Source organism: Xyrauchen texanus, chromosome 26, assembly GCF_025860055.1.
Source record: "Xyrauchen texanus isolate HMW12.3.18 chromosome 26, RBS_HiC_50CHRs, whole genome shotgun sequence".
NCBI classification, from domain to species: Eukaryota; Metazoa; Chordata; class Actinopteri; order Cypriniformes; family Catostomidae; genus Xyrauchen; species Xyrauchen texanus.
In genome coordinates this window covers 13,787,370-13,809,181 of record NC_068301.1, presented here as the reverse complement: position 1 = coordinate 13,809,181, position 21,812 = coordinate 13,787,370, and the positions used below count along the sequence as shown (strand labels likewise).

The 21,812-nt window shown below is 38.4% G+C and overlaps 2 protein-coding genes across 3 annotated transcripts; both read right to left on the bottom strand.

Annotated features, from left to right (window-relative positions):
* Window positions 1-3,680: 3,680 nt before the first annotated feature.
* Window positions 3,681-6,110, bottom strand: LOC127620212 (uncharacterized). Of its 2 annotated transcripts, none has more exons than XM_052093353.1 (2): window positions 5,880-6,110; window positions 3,681-5,038 (listed from the first exon to the last, which is right to left on the bottom strand). In XM_052093353.1, the coding sequence occupies exon 2, from the start codon at window positions 5,008-5,010 to the stop codon at window positions 4,012-4,014; it is 999 nt and encodes a 332-aa protein (XP_051949313.1). In that variant the 5' UTR covers window positions 5,011-5,038; window positions 5,880-6,110; the 3' UTR covers window positions 3,681-4,011. The 2 variants fall into 2 exon arrangements, with proteins under 2 accessions (XP_051949313.1, XP_051949312.1); XM_052093352.1 differs by lacking the exon at window positions 5,880-6,110 and adding an exon at window positions 5,737-5,862.
* Window positions 6,111-7,650: 1,540 nt separating this feature from the next.
* Window positions 7,651-21,127, bottom strand: LOC127619481 (claspin-like). Its single transcript, XM_052092326.1, has 25 exons — window positions 20,893-21,127; window positions 20,329-20,443; window positions 19,819-20,156; window positions 19,015-19,179; window positions 18,842-18,898; window positions 18,672-18,744; window positions 18,468-18,570; window positions 17,816-18,369; window positions 17,381-17,569; window positions 17,124-17,278; window positions 16,802-16,986; window positions 15,932-15,984; window positions 15,650-15,834; window positions 13,663-14,164; window positions 13,503-13,563; window positions 12,502-12,517; window positions 12,414-12,470; window positions 11,285-11,376; window positions 10,973-11,137; window positions 9,168-9,289; window positions 8,916-9,043; window positions 8,728-8,842; window positions 8,534-8,601; window positions 8,185-8,346; window positions 7,651-7,855 (listed from the first exon to the last, which is right to left on the bottom strand). The coding sequence occupies exons 1-25, from the start codon at window positions 20,932-20,934 to the stop codon at window positions 7,739-7,741; spliced, it is 3,819 nt and encodes a 1,272-aa protein (XP_051948286.1). The 5' UTR covers window positions 20,935-21,127; the 3' UTR covers window positions 7,651-7,738.
* Window positions 21,128-21,812: the final 685 nt, after the last annotated feature.

Genomic DNA, 21,812 nt, shown 5'->3' with positions numbered 1-21,812 from the left:
CTAAAATGACCTTCAATATCCCGGGTTTAATACAAGTTAAGATCAATCGACAGCATGTGTAGCAGAATATTGATTAGGGCCTACCACAAAAAAATATTTTGACTTAATTACCACTACTTTTTTATATAAAGGCAAAAATCTGGTCGCCAGTGGGGCACATAATGGAAGTGAATGGGGGCCAGTCTGTAAATGTTAAAATACTCACTGTTTCAAAAGTGCTTAATTGCCATGACAATAATGTCAATAAACACTAAAAACAATTTAAAAAAATGTACAGCTCAAATAATAGGCCTACAATAGTTTTAACAGAAGATTTAATATAAGTGCTTTTATAAAATTATCAGCTTTAAACCATCCAAACATTGGCCCCATTCTTTTTTTTAAGAAGTCAAAATAATTTTTGCGGTAACCAACATTATGCCACACGAGCTGTCGACTGAGCTTAACTTCTACTGAACCTTGAATACTCCTTTATTTCGTCCAGTGTGCCGCATTTACTCAAATTAGCTGCTAGCCTAGCTATTTGTTAAATGAGAAATGTTATCCCTTGTAGCAAACACGTTTTCTTGAGCATTTTACTAGCTTATTCTTGCAGAACACTGGTGCTCCAAGACAAAAACGCTTTCAAAGACGTGTAATTCTCTCAGCTCGCACTTTTGGTAGTGTGATATTGAGCCAAAGACGAAACACCAAATCACTAAACATGTTAATTCTTCAGTACCCTACATTTGCGCAAGGGTGTGATAAGCGCAAAACGTTAGTCGCATATAACTCCCCGCATTTGGTGAGACACCGACGGGATTATCCCTTATTTCGCCTCGGGGTTTTGGCTGCTGATCCTGACTGGACCTGCAGGCTGCTCACCGGGCCGGGTTGGACCAGGCGCCCCGAGGCGCGCACTGTCCAAATCCCTCAGGGACACGAACCAGTGCAACACTCACCCTGCAGCACTGCTTTGACTGTGGATTATAGGACAAACGCTGGTATCTTCTTAAACACTCAGACACACACATTCACACACACAGAAAGGCAAGACGCTCTCAGCCCGGGGCAACAAGATGTAGTGCCCATGCAATTTAGATTGATGCAGGCCACTTTGGTTTAAAACTCTCACCCTACACTTTTCCGTGTGATAAGAAACAGTTGAACATTGTGTGGTTCTTAAAGAGAACACTGTCACTAAAGGTCAAACTAAAAACCTTCTTCTGGCACGTCTTATGTTGAAATAATAAATGCCTTGCATCACAAGAATTGCCAAATGCTCTTATTTAAGATGCCAAAAACTTGTTTCAGTTTATTTTTCCAAACTGGCTGAGATGTGCGTTGATATTTAACTTCTTTTCATGTATGGAGTAACATGTGTGCCAAAATTGTGTGCGCGCAAGTCATTTTTAACGCGAAAGTTGATATCTTGATATCTAGCTTGAACTCAGTTTTGTAAAGCAATGTATCTTCTTGCAAAGATGAATAAATGTTTTGTATGTGCAAGAACTCACTCATGTGCAAGAACTCACTCATGCACTCTAAGTTTGCTTATCAAACCCTATTCCGACAAGTCTCTCCTGCTAGGTCTGGATTGGCTATTAGGAGCTGCTTACAAGCACTCTGTGATTGGACAGTTGAGATAGCTACAGTACCAATCGATACCTGGATCGGTATCGGCTTCGATACTGACGTTTTTAGATGGATTGTGTTGGTCCGACGAGCCCGATCCAAATATGATACTGTGTGTTAGTCATGTTCGTTACTGTCAAGCGCCAAAAAGACATAAAAGAACCATAAAAACACCATTGAAGTAGTTCATATGACTACTTCAATTTATGATATAGTAGCCTGGGATCATGCAATGCAAAGGAGTTCTTTCTGTTTTTTTTTTTTTTTTTTTTACTTTTTGCAGTCTCAAACAATTAATGTTCAATATACTGTACATTTAATTTACCCCAAACTATGACAGGATACATAATTAGCCTCTTTTCCGTTTTTTCTCATTAATAATTTATGCCATAAGGGTTGTGGTAGAATGCATAAAAAAATAAAAACTGAATACTGAACATTTCAAGATACCCTGCAGCTTTAACATGCAAACATAAACAGCTTTTCTTATTAATAATCAAGAATAGAAATGTTAATTTAGGTAATAGTTATAATATTCACAATACACAAAGCTGATGAAAAATGGGAGAGGAAACACTAAAGAATGTGGACAAAATAACAAGTTTATTAAAGAAAATAATATTTCATGTAATAATAACAAAAAGTTGTTGATTCAGTTGTTGCAGATCCGTGGTAGACTGTAAACTGGTCACGTTTATTTTAATAAACTGATCTATCAGAATGTCCTTTGGGATAGATAGAAGTAAGTTACCCCAAAACGACACCTTTATGTTTTACGATGTAGTTGTACACATTGGAGAGATTATATTCATATAATTCAGATAAAAGTGGTAGCTAACATGGAGTAGCTACGTTGGTAGATAATCAAATATTAGCCAAGAGAACCAATTACTAATATAGACCAAACTAAGAGAGCTAGAAAAATATATTTCATTAAGGTTAATTAAAAACAGTTAAGTCAATGATGTGGAAACATCTAAATGAACTGGTTTCATTCAAGTCAAAAATGTTTTTACTAATTAGTTTACACCAATGAAAGTAATTTTTATGGGGTACATCAAGCAGAAATTCTTGAGGTAACATTGCAGGTTGCTACTTTTTCAGTGTGAATGTCAGATCAGGTAGAAAGAGCTCCTTTAAGGTAACAATGGCAGATGTTTATGGAGTTATATATGTGCCACAATTCTGACTGACAGACTGCCATAGGGAGAACCGGGACTTTTCCCAGCTGGCCGCGAATCAGGGTGGAACGGCTGAACTTTTACTTACAAATCTGATGTACATGGGATATAAACTTAGTAAGATTTAAATTAACATTTTATATGAACATTTTGAACTTTCCTCATAAACACATTTTGTTTTTGAGGAATTTACCATACATGACAAAATATCAACAAAAACAGTGTAAATAAACTTGCAAACCATTATGCTCATTAATTATTCAGTGAATGCTAGGAACAACAGCTTTGAAATGTTAAGTAAAATTTACTTATTTCATTTACCTGTGAAATTTACTCAAATGTTCTAATAAATATGACAAGGTTTTCTACATTAAGATGTAGAATACACACATATATGAAGACACATTGTAATTATATTTTAATATAAAAATAATATATTTAAAAAAATACATATCAATATTTTAAAGTTCACACATTAACTTATTTGTTTGTAGAAAGTACTTAAATCTTTTTTGCTATATTTCCTTCACCACTATATATATATATTATGTAAAGAATGTGCTTCATGTGGTAACATCTAAATGAACTGGTTTAATTCAAGTCAAAAATATTATTTAACATCAGTGAATCAACCTCAACACATAAGCTTACTCAACAGAACTAATTTTAAGGGTTAGATCAAATAGAATTAGCTCTTTAATGTTACAATTGCAGGTCACCACTTATTTCAGTGTACTTTCAGTGATGTCACCCAATTTGGTCAGGTTGATTCAGTCATGTTAAAATATATATTTAATTGGAATAAAACTAGTTTATTTTGTATATTTTATTTGACAAAATATTTTATATAGTGTATCACACATTTCAAAAAGTACACAGAGCTCATTAATTGTTAAATATAATTTATTTTTATATTTAATTTATATATATTTTTATTTTGCACATATGATATATACTGTATGTAATGTAATTATTTAAACATATCAGATCTGGAAAAGTTTGGAAACATCATTGACCAAGGTGGATGTTTTAGAGGATGCTTAACCATATTTATGACAGTGATAAAACATTGTGGAACATCGGGGCATCAGAAGTTCAGAGACCAAGGAGGTAATATGATTCAAAATAATAAAAGAGATGCTAAGATTGCTTTTCACATGACACTGCAATTAGTCATTTGCTTCTGTGATCAGCTGGTCTTATGACTTTTCCTCTGTTATTGGGTTGCAGTGGCAGCACCCATGCGCAGCAGCTCTTTCCTGTGTGTAAGAATGATGTCGAAGCTGGATTGGAGGCGGTTCTGTTGCTCCTGGACCCGGTTTTGTAAGGTGCGAACCCAGCGGAGGAGGGCCAGGCGGCGGTACATGGTCAGTTGGACCTGATGCTTCTCCATCTCCTGTGCCTTAAACCTCTCCCGATCCTGCAGCGTCCAAACAGCCTCCATAAGGTCTGGCAGCTCGGTATAGGGGTCAGTATCTGATTCTGATGAGCCATCTTCAATTGGATCAATACCCTCCAGACTCTCCTGGCGCCGCTCTGCCTTCTTACCTCCACTGTGGTTCTGATTTTTCAGTTGGTCTGCGGTTGAGTTCCCATTGTCTGTCATTGCACGTCCATGGCAGATTTGATCCCAGATGGAACTGTGGGCTCCTGCACCCTCTATGTCACCACTCTCCATGCTGAGTTGGGAAGAGCTTTCAGATCTGTAGCTAAATTCAAACTCTTCATTGCTATCCACCCAGTCGATCACTCCAAATTCCTCTTCCTCCTCATCCAGTAGTTCCTCTGCTTTCTCACTCTCCCCAAAAGCCTGCTCCTTTTCATCATCCATCACTTTCCTCATCTCTTCATCCACCTTTCCTTCTTCTGCGCCGTCTGGGGGCACTCTGCCACCCATATCATCTCCACTTTCAATCTCAGGCAGAGGCTCCAGTGGGCTCCAGCAAGGCAGACGGGACAGTGGGGAAAGAGGCCCAGACCCATAGTGGCTGGAAGAAATGGATGAATCACGACCTAGTGGGCCCAAAGCTCTTGGACGCACCTGGTTGCGGTTTTCATCTCCCATACGGGCATCATCATTTTGGCCCAGGAAGTTAAAGTTGCCATCCTTCTCACATCTCTTCTGACTGTTGGAATGCATACGTAGGGTTGCCGGTGGCCCTACCAGCTCCTGACCTCCAAAGACAGGGTTCACGGCCCGATTTTGCTGAAGCATTTTCAGTTTTGTTCGAGATTCACTCGCTCTAAGGAAAAGAGAGACAAGAGATATGAGAATTAAGTTAGTCAGTTGACCAAAAGGTCTTTATAGTATCCAAGGCAAAATGACACATCATATTGTTATATTTTGGCAGTGAATATACTTTGACAAAACAGGAAAGGCCTCAAACACAGTAAATAATATCTATGCCTAAAATCCCTCGCTAATAATGGTTGAATTATATACATGAAATATTTAGTGGTGCAATTCCACGACATGGTCTCCATTTCGGTGACATGAAATATTAAAATGTCCTCTCTCAAAGATATAGTCCACGAAATAACTTCGGGGGCCTGTCAATCACTCGGCGTGACAGGCGCTGCGCGGCCATGTGGTGCTGAAGAACAGCAACCAGCGATTCCGGGTTGCGCGCCTCAGGCAGAAATAATAATCGCCTACAAACGATTGAGGACATAAAATGTGCAAGTAGTCCAAATTTCGCTTTGGCTATTACGTTTCGAAATGTTTATATGTTTTAGATCGAAATTGCTTAAAATTCAAATGAAATAAACTCGATGCATGAAGGAATTAAATTAACGTTAAGCCACCAAAAACGCAATTGTTTGAGCTAGATGCTCGATCAGGTTCCTAACAAGCAAACAGACCAAATAAACAAAAATTGACGTGTAAAATCCGCATAAATATAGGCTGGGTTACATAAAAGCGCAGTTACAGCTGCCTCACCCCATCTCTCGGCCGAAAAAGCAGCGACACACCGCGCGCATCCACAGGGAGCGTAAACATCGCTCCAGTTTTATTTACCAGTTACATAAACCACTGATTGACAATAACGTTCGAGAAGCAATAATTAGAGGGCATTGTCTTACGGGTTGTTGTCCTTTTTCGTCCGCGAATAAGATACAGTGTCCTCCCTGGTTTCCCCTCCTCCGAACGACCCTATCTGGCGATGTTAATCTGAATCCTCCCCTCCTCTTCCTCCCTCCCATCCGCTCGCTTTTCCCGTGTAACTCAACGGACCACTGGCCTACCATGACTCACTTCCTTTGGGAAGGGACCACATAACTTGAAACTGGTGAAATGAGCGGAAAATAGTCTACTTGGCCATGTATATCTTTTCACTCAAATAAGGAAAGACTGCGATTATATTGGTATTGTGGCATGCATTATCCCACCAGCTTCATTTCCCTTAATGGCGCAGCAGTTTTTGTTTTTCTGATGGTTTATCATGAGGCAGAGTGTGACTTTTGGTGCTTGCACATCAGACTCAATAAGTACTTCCCTCCCTATCCCATGACAAGCAATTGTTAACGGCAGAAGAGAACTCTCCTCTTATCCTCCCCCCCCACCCTTCGCTCTGTCTAACAACATCCCCATTCAAGTGTTGCACCTTCAGGCTGTCTCTAGTCTCTCCCCCTTCCATCTCTCAATAATAGCCTTAACACATGAAAAATACATCAAATAAAAAGCCTGCCTGCAGCTTCGTCACATGGAAAAGAAACAATCTACATCAAGCAAACAATCCGGGGAATGAGCGAGGATAAAGATGAGCAAGAGATGCTTGAAAAAGTAGCCTTGTAAAATGAGTTAAGATTTGCTGTATCAGTTCTAAAATGTATTACCGGTAAAATACTACAGGTTGAAATTGAGATTATGTTGCCAGACAGGGTAAAGCATATCCATAACTTGCAGTGCCAGAAAACAGAAACATTTGCTTGAATGTGAGCAGTATGCAGTTATGACCCATTTCCCTCAGTTCAGTTGCATGTCTCCACTCCCAGTTGTATGAGCTGTAACAGAGTCCAAAGGGACTCACCCCTGTCAAAAGCCTCTACTTTTCCACATACACAGGATACAAAGCTTGGCAGCCACCATGGAATTAGATTTCTAGTTCGACAAGGTAAATTATCTTCAATAGAGCATGTTTTTAAGAGATCACGGGTTATAACAGAATGCGTGATATGGAGGCTCAAGATGTTGCAAGAACTGAGCTCTCATGAAATTGCATGTTACAAATGAAGCCAGAATCCTGCAGTAACTTTTGAGAGCCGGCATTTAACAGATCTCAGTATTCTCCTGACAATTACAGCCAAAAATCAGTGGCTGTGTCCACCCTGGAGCAAGGTTGACCTATAATATATATATATATATATATATATATATATATATATATAAAAAAAGAGGGAGAAGAATTAAATTTAATGAGGAACCCTGGCTCTTCTCCCTAGGAGCTAAAAAAAGAGCTGATTAAAAGCACTCTCATTAGGAGTTACAAATACAAAAAAGGCAGTCACTCAAACTGTGACTGGTTAAACTTCAGTTAAAGCACTGCAAACTCGAGAATTTCAGCAGGTGGAAAAATGGATGAATTCATGGCCTGAGGGAGTGTGCTTCGAGGTCAAGGGTGGTCTTCTCAGTGATCCTGAAACCCCACCTGCATACTTTTATCAACATGATGCATGAGAGCAAGGAAACTGAGGCTGTGAGATTCTGTGCTTAAACATGAAGTACTGGCAACAGAAAAATGCAGCAAATATGATTTAAAATAAACTTTAATTTAAATTTTTATAAAAACAGAAAATGTATTATTTACATTATATAAATCTATAATCTAAAACCAAGGACAAGCCAAACCTCAAACACAAAGTCATTATGGGATTTGAAATGGCTGGGGAGACCAATAATTATGAATAAAACGTCCATAATACTGGGGATGTCAGAAGCAACTTCAGTTCTCCAGATAGCTGAATATACTTCGTGGTGGTCCTGGGGCTTTGAGGGAGTTTCCTAGACATGGTCGCTTGGCAGCAGGAACCATGGAGTCCATCTGTCCTCGTTTCTTGATCTGTGGAATAAGCAGTTAATTTACTCAATTACAACTGGACATTGACCATTTCATACAATGAGTAGGCACTAATACATTTTAATATCTCAATATACAATAAAAACATGCATTTTCTGTTCCTTAGTGCCGATATACCATACTTCTATCATTCTAAGACTACAGCACCATCCTGTGGTAGAGCTATTAAATACATGAACTGTTCAAGGAAAACAACACTTTCTCTCTAAAAAAAAAAAAAAAACTTTTTCCTTTTGTGAAGAAAAAAAGTTCCTTCAAAGTTTCCTCAAATATTATGATTCTATTAATAAGCAATTCCAAAGCAAAATTACCTGTTTTTTGGGTCCCTCTGATGCAGGCGTCTCTTTTTCTGGTGACAAGGTTTGGAAGAGGAAACCTCGTGAGTTACGAGGGGCCAAAGGGTTTCTGTCAGAAATGTTGGCCAACTTCTGCAACATTGCTCGAGGCTGACTGAGTAACGAGCCTCTTTTGACCTGGAGATACAGTCACAAATTAAAATGTGTTAAACTATTTTCATCTTTAGAACAATCTGAGAAAACTGACAGTGGTATTGCGATGGAAAATAAGCTAATACACTCTACAATCTATGACCACTGCCCAACGTGAAGTCAAGTTTAGGTCACACAGAAAGCATAAAACAGTAAGAGTGAGTGTACAGACCACAGTAGGCTTTCTGAACTGGTTGGAATTGAGAGTTGCCTTCTCTTGTATAGGAACAACTACAGTATCTATAAAAGAGAAAGGAGAAACAACACATACCTTTCACATACTTTTTTGAATTTAAGTAAAATGTTGTTGGAGGAAAAAAAAAAGGTTTATGTACACGCTGTTTGTGAACTACCAATGTGTACAACCTTTCGTTTGAAGGGTCTTGGCAATTAGCTTCTTGGCCAGCTTCATAAATTGACTGTCCTCCTCGCCAAGCTTTTCTTCATCTTCTGCATCCTCCTTTTTGGCCTTAGCTTCAGTCTACAGAACAGGATACAAGTCAGACCAATACACACAATATCAGTGTCCATTTTAGATACGCACGCACACGCACCTGCTCTCTTATCCACTGCTCCCTCTCTAGCCGCTCTTTACGTCTTTGTAACTCTATTTGATCCACTTCTTCATCCTCCACTTCCTCATCTCCATCAGGTCCCATTCCACCAATCTCAAAGTTATCATCTGGTCAAAAGAAAACACTTTAAAAAACTAAATGAAAACACTTCAGATACATTTTCTCCAGTTGATTGACACACAAAAATAAACTTTGTATGCTTATATTAAAAGCGGCAGAGGAAGACCTCACCAATGTTTTTCCAGCGGAAGCGGCGAGCTCGTCCGGGTCCATCAGAATGCAGGTCTCCATCAGCAAGGTAACGCTCCTGATACAGTCGCAGTCTTCTTTTATCATCATCCAAGACCTGTTTCCTATAGAGAAAACATCTTAATGAGTTACACATTCCTACTGAATGGGCATTTTAATGATCATGACTGTTTATGATCAAGTGCAGTTATTATGTCTAAAAGCAATCAGACTTTAGACAAAAACACTTTGAGAATAAATAATACTGTACAGTACCAGATGAGATGTCCCCATCGATCGGCTGCTAATCAAAATTGGCCAATATTCGCCTTAAATCCGCGATCGTGCCTAGATTTAGGTCCGATCTTTTTTGCAGCATGCAGGCAATCACACATACTGTACAATGCTCCTCTAATGAAGGAGTGCTTTCTCAGCCCTTGAAGCATGATGGAATGGCCTATGGAGGGTGAGTTGTTGGCAATTCTAAGCATTCACGAATTCAAACTTTCAGACATGTAATTGAGATGAATATGCTGGTTTGTTTTTAAAAATGTTTAAGAATTACATGTGTATGAATATTAATTTGGCCATTTTGTAGAGTTGTTACGGTAGTAATTCTGACTCGTTGCACAGTGAACAGGGAGGATATAAAGGCTGCTAAAGAATTAAACATGCAAATGCATGATACATGATGCGAGTTGTGAATCAGATGTTGTGTTGAGTGATAGAGACTGTTTGAGCAATCATGGGGGCTTTTAGCTTTACTCTCTTTAACATGAGTGCTCTCTGTGTCAAAGACGTGCACTCATCAGGTGCTCTTGATATCTCATCAGTCCCTCATCCCAATTTAAAACAGATTTAATGTTGGTCACAATACCACTAAATAATATATATAACCGTTTAACCTTCAATAACGACACCGCGTCTTTACTCATTTGCTTAATAATTTGTGTTACAGCAAAACTCAATGACAGTAAATAAACCATAGATATTAATGATCTCTCACTGGAGCAGTTTAAGAGCTTGTTATGAATATATTTTTCTTAATTGTGAATGCATCTCTGCGGTGTGTGATCCTTTCATGGTTTTTGCTGATTGTCAGTATGTCACAAATGGCATTTTGATATGGACAACAGAACTATTAATAACGGTTTCATTATTGTTGAACTTGGGCCTGTTCAAGTGTAACTGTTTACAGCACTTAAGTGGAATTGTGAAATTTTGAATTAGTTTTTATAGAATACATTTTTTGTTGTAACTATCCAAGTCAAGCTGTTTACACCATTTGTAAGTGCATGTAAGATTTCCATTCATCCATACAGAACTCAGTGGATTTGTGATTTATTTTTGTACCTGAATATTAAAGTTAAAATAAGCCATTACACCATTCTAAGTAGAAGATGAATTTATATGCGAGTTTAATAAAAATGCTAGCTGCACCAAGTTAAAGCTGAAGACATCTTTTAGTTACTTTGTTTACTTAAGTTATTTTTGTAAACAAAAAAAGTGTGTGTGTGTGTGTGTGTGTGTGTGTGTGTGTGTGTGGGGGTCAAAACAGCTGATCGGGACAACCCTAATCCCAGAGGCACCAAATGTACCAAACGTAGATTGGTTAAATATCTCCCTCTTGTGGCATGTTTATGTTGCAACAAATTCTAAAGCTGTGGCAGCATTTGTGCATTGAACTGCAAAAGGCAAAGCATCCAAACAAGCATCTCAACTGCTTTGTCAATTAGTTAAAAAAAGTACTCCTCTGTTTCACCTAAAACATTAAATGAAAGTCAGTGTAGGATAAAGATAACACTTACATGTGAATTTTGTTGACTTGGTCCATCAGTTCCTCATCTGATGGCAGCTCTTCCTGTAGGTCTTCCTCCTCATACTCATCACCACCATCATCATCATCCTCATCCTCACTGCCCAAATCACTGCCAGAAAGCTCTGCCTCTGATTCCACAAACTCTGCCAGGCGTCTAATGAAATGAAAATGTAATTTTCCATCAAATTAAAACAATCGATTTGTTGATTTCCTGGGAAACCCTAAAAACTCTTTGTAATATCAATCAATAAAAGATTTCTTAAATTCTAATAAGTAGTGCAAATGTCTAGATTATTCCTACATTTTCTTTTTGCCAGGACGTGGCCCAAAAACTGCCTCTCTCTCCTCTTCATTCTCCTCTTCTTCAGTGTCTGATTCATCCTCATTTTCCTCCTTAATTTAAAAAAAGATTATTAATAACACTGAGCAGGGCAAGAACAGTATCAAAAGCATGCAGACAGTAAACAGGGTTGCTGCAGAATTTTTCAAAATCAAATTGAAGACTTTACGAACTTTAAGTCCTGAACAAATAAAATTAATACTGTATCCCCATACCAAAACAATCTCAAAATAAGTCATGCATCACAGACTCTTAAACAGGCAGAGGCACACATTCAACATGGTCTTAACATTGTTTATCAGTAAAACAGTTTGCCACATAAATATCACACTAAAAATGGTTTATGTACCAATATAAATAGACAAATTAGAGGTCGCCTGATATTGGATTGAGCAGATTCGAAAATGTGTTGAAATTATAATCTGCCTATAGATTGAATTTCTAATTGGTAGCCTATATTAAATGTTCTTAGTCTTTTCGTCAGAACAGAACGAGTGAAAAGCAGCGTGAGACACTGGTTGTGCATGTTCTAAAAATATATTCAAGAACTCACAAGATGATACAGTATTTGACAAAAACCGCATATGAATGCACACAACCCGACTGTCACAAGTGTAGACTAGATTTTAAATTATTGTTGCAATCAATTATTTGACGCAATCTGGAGCAATGTATAAACAATTAAAAGTAAATAGTCATATTTCATCAAAACCATCATCAGTTGATCTATAGTGATTGCTTGTCAAAAATTTCCGATAGGGCTTAACGAACTGCTCCGCAACAGCTGAAAACATTCACAAGCCCCCGAGTGCTTGGAGAAAATACAACAGTGCCGTGTTTTCACTTTGAAGGATGCAGCGCATGCATTTATTTAATTAAATCATATTCTTTTGAAGTAATGATAATCACATTAGGTCATATCACGAGTTCGGTATTTCCACTCCCATATTTAACAACTCTTTAAATAAAAAGTCAGACTTTTGTTCTATCATTTTAGATATTTAAGTTTTACATTTTGAAAAAAATAATACAAGGCTTTAAGACTTTTAGGGATCCACAGGAACCCTGGAAAAACACTGTATTTTCTGACCTTTTCGCTGAGGCTGTCTACATCTGACAGGAGCCGGAACTCACAGTCACCCTCCTCCCTCCTCCCTCCTCCTCCTCCTTCCTTCTTCAGTTATGTCTTTTTTCCTGTTCATGGGCACAAATTAAGAGTATAAAGCAGGGTAACTCAATAGGTGACCTGCGGGCCACATCCGGCCCGCGAGAGACAAATGTTTGGCCTGCGCTAAAGGCCTGTTCACACCAAATCCGTGACAATTATGAGAGACAAACTTCGACGAAAGGTCTATACATCATGCATAAAAAAGAAAGAACAATTTCACCCTTGTACATTAGGCTGTGTAGCTCTTCTACAAAAATTTAGACCATTCTCATACCTGCACCTTCATATTAGCACATGTACAAGTATATTCCAAACGGACTCCTGAAGCCAAATACTCTTTTTATAATGCTACACAAGATACTGTGATACAGATACACGTGGAATAGTTCACATTAACAATAACATTGAATCATAATTTTGTCTGTACATTGTCTAATATAAAAAATGTATAAGAAAACATTGGCTCATGGTCTTTTCTTTATTTAAATTATTGCAATACTTTGTTATATTATCCTTAAGAACAATAACAATATTAATGCTAATAGGTCTAACGATTGAATCTGCAATTAGGGGAAGTGCAGGAGATCCAGTTTGGAGACTAGCAGGAACAGTTGACTCGCATGGAGATCTAGATTGTTCATTAAAGTTTAGTAGCGTAAAGTTTGTATTAGTAGTTTTGTGTATCTGTATACAAAGAAAATGCTCATAATGGTTTGAATAAATAAAACAGGCTACTAATACAAAAACTAATAAAAACATTTGAGTATTTATGAGTGGCACTTAATAATTAAAAATTCAATAGTAATAATAATAATAGCAGCACAAAAAAAAAAAAAAAAGTGTCATTACATCGACAGCAGTGGCCCTTGACTTTGTATTGTTGACAGATTTTGGCCCCATGTTAAAAACTAACTGGGGAACCCTGGTATAAAGCAAATTTCATTTGGAGTGACAAAATACTAGTAAATCTGCAAGGCTTAACAATTAATTCATGTAAATTTGTTTTAGTACCTGCTTGTTTCAGATGGCTTTTCAAAGGTAGCACTGGAGATTGATTGCAGTGATGAAGCAGCTGAAAAGTATATATAAAGAATAGTTATACAAGTAAAATAAAAATGTATGAAGAAGCTAAACACTTATACACTGGCACATGTAAGAGACCAAAACTTACATGGGCTGCCTGTGAACTTGCCAGAGCAGAAAGCCAACAGCTGGTCCATGTCTGCATCTGAGCTGCCATGACTCTCCCCTTTTTGCTCTTCTGGCTCAAAGGTCTTGTTCTTCTCCATGGGCCTGAATTCTGGTTTTCCAGGTTGTGTAGAAAATGCTCCAGAGCACAGCCCCAGCAGCTCATCCTCTGCCCCAGGTTGGCACTGCCCTGACCCATAGCAGAGTCCTAGGAGTTCACCCATGTTAGCGTCCATGGCGTTTTCATCAAGGCTGTCTAGAATTAGCTGCCGCTTGTGGGAATGGCTGGGTGCGCCGTGAGGGCCAACATTTAGGAAGCCATCAGCATCCAGGAGTTGGGAGTGGGTGTCCTCCTCCAATGAGAAGCGACCCTGAGAGTCCCCAACTGGAGGGAGGGCAGACTCGCTTGGGGAAGATGGAGCATAAAGGTCTTGAGAGTCCTCTACCGGAAGGGAGAGGGAGGGCTCGGACACTTTACCTGAGCTCTGAAAAAAAATGGAAGGAATGAAAATACACAGGTTTAATAATAAATGCTTAATCCAAAGATTTAACGGGGGTCCCTGCAGCAGGTATCAGAAAATGTAATTGAAACTTTGTAATAGGACTGCTATGGATACAGATTCAATTCAGATTAAATATCAATGCATATGGGTACATTTCTGTTACAAATGTAAAATTTGCTTGCATATAGAATAAATTCTCTCTCAGCTAATGCTCTTAAATTATAAAAAGGAACCTTCTAGGTACAAGTCAAAAATATTAATTTCACAAATTATATTGTTTCCATAAAAATTTGCTTTTGAAAATTTTTCAAATTCATTCCATTCCATCAATGTCTTGAAATTGCATATATATTTTTGTTACATTTTTATTATTTACTTGCATAATTTGTACTATTTACAGTATTTACATTGATAAAACCCATGCTTAATCAGCATCAGCCAGCAAGCACATTTAATAAGAGAAGATGTGTGTGGTTTCACACATCCACGAGTGATGAGATTTAAAAAGTTTTATTGTTGTGGCTTTCAATCAACAACTGACTTTAAAAGAACAGAAATGGTATTAAAAGGGACATTATTCAATTACATTTGGATCCATTGATCTCGTCTTTGGGCACACAGACAAGTTTCACCAAACTTGTACTCTCAACTCACAGTGAAAGGACCTCTGTGCTAATAACTTCTCTACTATACTAATTCGCTGGTGAGTGAAATTTACTAGCCAAATGGCAACTCATAGACATTTTTTGGTGCATAGCGTGAGATTTGTTTGCACATGTGAGTGATTTACTTGCATTATACAGAGGGTTGCCACAGAGTGAAAGAGAATCTTAAATCCAAAAGATCAATATTTAGTTCAAACGAAGATCGCGATACATTGGAAAATCTATATTTTTACTCAACTCTACTTTGTAATGCAGCACATATTGTGTAACTGTTATTAAATGTTGTAAATATTCATCTTTAAGATGAATAGCTCATTTAATATTGTTCCTTATTCTGTAAGTTGCTTTGGATAAAGGCATTTGCTAAATGTGAAATGTAAAAATGTGATTTCTCATTTGTCAGACAGTTCAGATTTATGATTGGGTTGTCTAATTCTATTTGATTTTACTTATTGCTATGGCACAAAGTAAAAATTATTAAATTTGTAAACTTTCTAAAAAACTATATTTATCATGTGTGGCATCTACCTTTATTAAAGTACTTTTGAAGTTTTACAACATTTGGTATTTTCATCTATAGTAACACAAACACTTAAAATCTCAGAAGTTCAGTGGTTGTTTTATTTAATTAAGCACAAATGAACTTTGAAAGTCACATTCTCTATGGCTTATTTATTACCCAAGTCTTCAATGTTATAAAAAGAGGCAATAAAATGAAATTTCAGATTCAAAAATGGTGCAAATCCACACTTCATATGGAAACTAAATCTAATACACACTTATACACACTTGTAAATCTCACCTTCGAGGCAGAGCCAAGGAAGCAGGGTCTGAAGAAGCAGGGGGAGGGAGAGCGAAATGCTCTGGCTGACAGGCCCCTGCCTGCAGCCCTACTGACTGGCTGATATGATGGGATCATTGAGCCCATTAATTCAAAGCTGCTGTTATGACTGCTGTCCTTAGCCAATGAAAGAGTGTCATCCTCTTCTGTGAAAACAGCAGATTTGTACTATTGTAAATCCACATACTTTCAGGCAAAATACTAACCTCTTGCAGCAAGTAAAATAGATTTATTTGCACTCACCTATTTTATTGTCAGTTTCATGGCCAACTGGTCCTGATCTTCTCACATCATCTCTGGACAGAAAAACACATTTAGTGAGAATGTTAGAGTTTGTTTGTAATATAATCCCATGCCAGCTTCCTTGGCTATTTTCATGTCAAAAACAAGTATAGTGATTAAAAACGCTATTTTCATTAAACTCAAACTGATTCTGGACTTTTCAAATGTGTCAGCTGAATAAAACCATTTAAAATCAAGAATTTAGCCCTAGCACAATCCAAAAAATATGCTTCAGTGACCGTGGACTCTGGCATGAGATGGGATGCAAAATCATGAAAGGTGAAAAAGTATATATATATTTTTTGTTACATTTAAAGCTTTGAAAGTGTATAAGCTTAAAGTTACCCTTTTAAGTTATTTCAATAATCAGTTTAAAAAGGGGACTAGCTGAAAAATGATTAGTTTGCATCCCTGACGAGGGAAATACTGGTGAATCTTCTTGTGATATTACAAACTTGTGTAAGCCAAGAGTGTCCTATTCGGCAGAGGTAATAAATGATCTGGTCCTAGCGATTAAGGTAGAAAGACACATTTTCTACCTTAAACTACAGGATTGATTTAATGTAGTTTGTTTGGGATGCATTGATCCCAATTTAAAGGGTTTGAGATCAAGGGATGAATTAAGCATTTCTTTTTTTTATAAATATCAGGGAATGCCACTTCTTTAGTAGTAGTATCTGCTTGCTCATTTCATGCGATCATACAATGGCCAGGTACCCAGCAGTTGTAGATATTAAAATTCTGTGCACTAAAGATATAGACTGCAACACATTCACACTTAATAATAATAAAAAAAAAAAAAAATAAATAAAATAAAATAAAAAAACACACCCAGTGCGGGAGCAGGAGTTGCCAGCAAACAGCATCAGTGTCCCATCAGTGTCTGCTGGAGTAGGAGAGGGACTCTTAAAACCTGGGGAGGGGCATGTTTTCAGTGAAACTTCATCTTCATCCTTCTCTACAGCCTCTTTTTCTTCCTCCTCAGAATCACCACCCCCCAACAACTCCTCAACACCCTTAAATTGAAATGAAACCAAATTAAATATAAATACATTTAGTACACATCTATTTGTAAAGTCAAGCAAAACTAAACAGTCTCTTTAATGAGCATTAATGTTAATTGAAAGTCCAAAGTAATGCCCATTACTGGTACCTCTTCATCCTCTGACTCAGTCATCTCTGCTTCCTCTTCCTCCTCACAATCCTCATTGTCAAGGCGATACAGAGCAGCTCTGCGCTCCCTCTCCTCCTTCCTGCGGATGGCCATGGCCTGCTGCAAACGAGACTTCAACAGAACCAGCTTCTCACCTTCAAAAGAAAGATAAATACATAATGAATTAATAAACGAAAACATCAAAAACAGTGTCTAGAGCTATACATATACATTTACAGGAGTAGTAGTAATTGTACCTGGTTTGGCATTTGCAGGCTTCTCCTCTCCCTCATTGATGGTGTATGTGATAGATTCAGCGTGCAGCTCTATCTGTCCAGAAGTGGCACTGTCTTTTCTCACGACACTGAGCTGCAATGTGCGCTCACCTTTAGCACGAGCAACAGGCAGCATATGCTTCATGAACCGTTCCTGTAGTGCTCTCAAAGCTGTGTCGTACACGCATACAAAAAAATAAATACAAAAAATCGTCAATTGTGGGAAAAATGACTAAGTATAAGCAAAACTACATTTTCGAAATCATCTAGTCGCCTTAACTAGTTGACTAATTTGAGGTATTAAGGAAGCCCTGCATAAATAGGCTAGTTTCGGGTTCACGTGACCCTGATCGAACACGCTCCATTTGATTATTGTTTTAATTCAGAATCACCATCATGCCATTTCTACAATCTCACCTGGGTTTTCATGAGGTGGCTCCAGCTGAACAAAAGCCCCATCAACTGCACAAAGTTTTGCCACAGGAGGGGGGTCTAGACCAAGCTCTCTTAGCCTAGCCAGCTTATCTTTATGAGGTTTCGTCACCTGTGGTTCAGGATTGATTATAGGAGGTCCTGCCTGCACAGAGTGCTCGGCACTAGTCTGGGCCTGCTCAGCTAAGAGCTGTTGCTTTGCCTGGTCTGAAAGTTCAACTTCCTTGATTTCTTTCTCAGTGGGAGAGTCTCTCACTTTACCTACAGGATTGGGTTCATTAGTGCTTATTTCAGGTTCTGCATGTGCTTCATTGGAGTTAGAGGTTTCTGATTCTCCTTCATTAGTAGGAGCATCTTGGGGAGTACTGGTGGTTGTGCCTACTAGAGGCAGGGATGTGGTGGATGACTGGTTGTTGCACACCACAGATGTGTCTGTCTGAGGGCTTAGGTCCTGCTCAGGTATATGTTGGGATTTTTTGGCTTGATCTAGAGGTAATTTTGCACTGGCTTTTAAGATACAAGCCTGGTACTTTGCAGACCTTGAAGACCGATAAGAAAAGAATATCTGGGTTACTTCCTTTGAATATAAACAGGGCAAACTTGAGTGAAAAAAGCAGTAATGTAGCTAAAATCATACTTGAGCAAAGCCATGGCAGATCCCTCTGGATGAGGTCTTCTCTTGAAGAACTGGTCAATACTCTTGGGCTCTGGCATGTGATATGGCAGACTGACCATGGACTCTGCAAAAGTAGGAAATAAAGTAACAACAATTTGTCAGACTTTGCAAGTGTGTTCCACATTTAGCAGATCTTTTATTTTTGTGAAGGGATGGATCACTGACCTCGCACTAGTCTCTGACTCTCACTGTGGAGCTGTTTGAGGGCCTCCTTGCTGGCTTTTGCGGCTTTCCTTTCCTGAGCACACAATTTATTCAGAAAATAAATATTTGGCATTTTGGTAAGCCACACAATAAACAAAATTGAGATAGCATCACCACAACTAAAACCCCACCTTGCGCTGTGGTTTATTCTCTTGTTCCTCATCACCACTGAACTCAGACAGATGAGGCTATAGATAAAGAATAACAAAATAAATCATTAATTGGTGCTGCAAGGCTCTAGTGGCAGATCGAATCATGTGGAGGTAGTCAGGGTTACAAATAGTCAATTGAATTCTGCCCTCACTTTGCGTTTAGCCTTTTTTTTAACAGCTGATCGGATAGTATCCAAAGACTCTTCCTCTTCTTCCTCCAACTGTTGTTCAGAATCTTCCTCCAGCTGGGCATCAAATAGATCAGGGTCTCCCAGCAGACAACCACTGTCATTAAGTGCTTTGAGTGGAGGGGCATCCTGAAAACAGAAATCATCTAAATGTTAGTCAATTATAAAAAAATACAACAGGAATTTATTCGGTAAACACTGTGACCAGCCATAACATTAAAACCACTAGCCTAATATGGTGTAGGTCCTCCTTGTGCCACCATTGTACAGAGTGGTTATCGGAGTTACCGTAGACTTTGTCAATTCGAACCAGTCTGGCCATTTTCTGTTGACCGCTCTAATCAACAAGGTGTTTCAATCTGCAGAGCTGCCGCTCACTGGATGTTTTTTTGTTTTTGGCACCATCTGGAGTAAATGCTAGAGACAGTTACAAAAATATTCAAACCAGCCCGTCTGGCTCCAACAATCATCCATAATATTATCTAATCAGCCAATCATGTGACAGCAGTGCAGTGCTATTGGACCGTGGCACAATATTAGGCAGGTGGTTTCAATGTTGTGGCTGATCGGTGTAGTTTATGTGCAATTCTTCTTATCTAATAAAAATGTATCCACCTCAAGCGAGTGTATTTTATGGACATTTGGAGATTTTATTCACATATTGGCATTTCCATCCAGCAGTTTTTATGCATTGTCATAAAATGCGCATTAAAATACATGGATGGAAACCCAGCAATCAAGAAATTCTTGTCCTCTACAAACACTCACTTTTGTTTTTTCTTTCAGCCGCTTCACAAGGTTAACATTGCGCTTCTCTTTTTCTTTGCGTCTTTGTGACTTCTCCCTCTTTTTCTTTTCTTTTGGCTTGACTTCAACATCTTTCTCTGGCTCACTCTCAGCACTATCCATTGAGATGCGGGATATTCTCTTCCCCCACTTCTTTTTGATGTTCTCAGTCTCATTGGTCTTTATCTCCTCATCGCTACACTCCGACAGGAGTAGAGCATTCGCCATTCCGACCTCTTCCTGCTCTCCATCGCTGTCACTGTCCTGCAGTGCCTTTCGACTGCGTCCCTTCCGACTCACTGCTATGTCATCATCCGAATCTAGGTGACACCAATCAGAAGTGAAAAGAGAGAGCAGGATATCTCATTATCTAAGATTTTGCAACTGGATTGTTGGAATGAATTCACATACAATGGCGGGAGGCATGCCAACAACAAATTCACCTTCAAATGTGCTTCTGTTAAAACCTAAATATGTTTTCCTAACTCTCACCTTGCTGATCTTCAGTGACCATGTTGGTGCCTTTCAACGCCTCCTCCATTGGTGAGCTCATTCCACTGTCTGAATCACTCTCAGCAGTTCCTCCATTAGCCAAGAGATCTACCGGCTATAAATGACAACATTCATTTTAAATGATCTGAGAGATTTCTATTGCAAATAGAACACAAAAAAGGTTTAATTTATAGAATTAAGCGTGCTTTGCAAATCACAAGAGTATACAAATACTACATTGGTGATGATAACTGTAGATATATTAGGAGTGCCACACTTCAATCCGAAAGTACACAATAATATAAACATGCATTAGAAAAATAATTCTTACATTAGTGAAAGACGAGAAAAAGAAAAACACATACATTATTCCTTCTCTGGCCTGAAAGACCGTTGCTTGTTACAAAGGACAGGATGAATAGCTAAGCTGGCTAGCCAAGTACAAAATAACCTAGTCAATTCATTCAAATATCTTTCACCTGTTTGAGTGAATTAGTTATCTAATTTAACACGTTCAACAAATGCAGTTATTTTCAAAATACAATTAAAGTTATTTTCTTATACCATGTTCAGATACGTTACCCGCTCAGAGAGAAGGGAGCTCATCTTTTAGGTCGAGTCTTGAGCTTTATTCGGTACAAAACCACATCAACCGCACAAACCAGCCACGCCAAAGACAAATGAACGTAGACGAAGCAATATGTATATTTCAAACCTCATAAAGTCAACTTGTAAATGCTGGTTTATAATGCCAAAACGTATATATTCATCTCCCGCCCTATAGCTGTAAACGAACAGAGCTTCAACTCTTCGCGCGCTGGACTTGAGCGCTTTTCTTGAACTGCCTCCGTCATCTTTTCGAGCCTCGCAATTGGATGAACGGTCTCTTAAGCTGTACTGATTGGACAGGGCTGTCAGAGAACAACCACCAACAACGCACCGGATTGGTCAATGCTGACTTGTAAATGGACAACAACAGAGTTCCAGCAAACAAGGCTAGTTACTTGTCTAGTTGCTAGAACTTTGTGTATACGTAATACGGACTCTTAAATTACACACACACACACATTGGTATAGAGAGTGAGAGAGTGAGAGAGAGAGTGAGAGAGAGAGAGAGAGAGAGAGAGAGAGAGAGAGAGAGAGAGAGAAATCAACAGCAGTGGGATTTTGAAAAGTGAATGACAGTGCTTTTGCCTATTCATTATTACTTTGATATTAGTAAATCAAGAGTCTATTAGAACTGAAATTGTCAAATGAAGTAGTGTGTGAACAGCTGGTTTAATCTGGATTCAGAAAAAAATAAACAGTTAAATAGGCATGCATTTAAAATATATCATAAAATATACATACCGCTTGATTGAGAGCCAGTGGATCAGTGTACCACCAAATTCCTTAGTACTACTACACCGCCCAAACCTTTATAATTTTCCCTGTGTGTGTGTGTGTGTGTGTGTGTGTGTGTGTGTGTGTCAACATGCGCATCC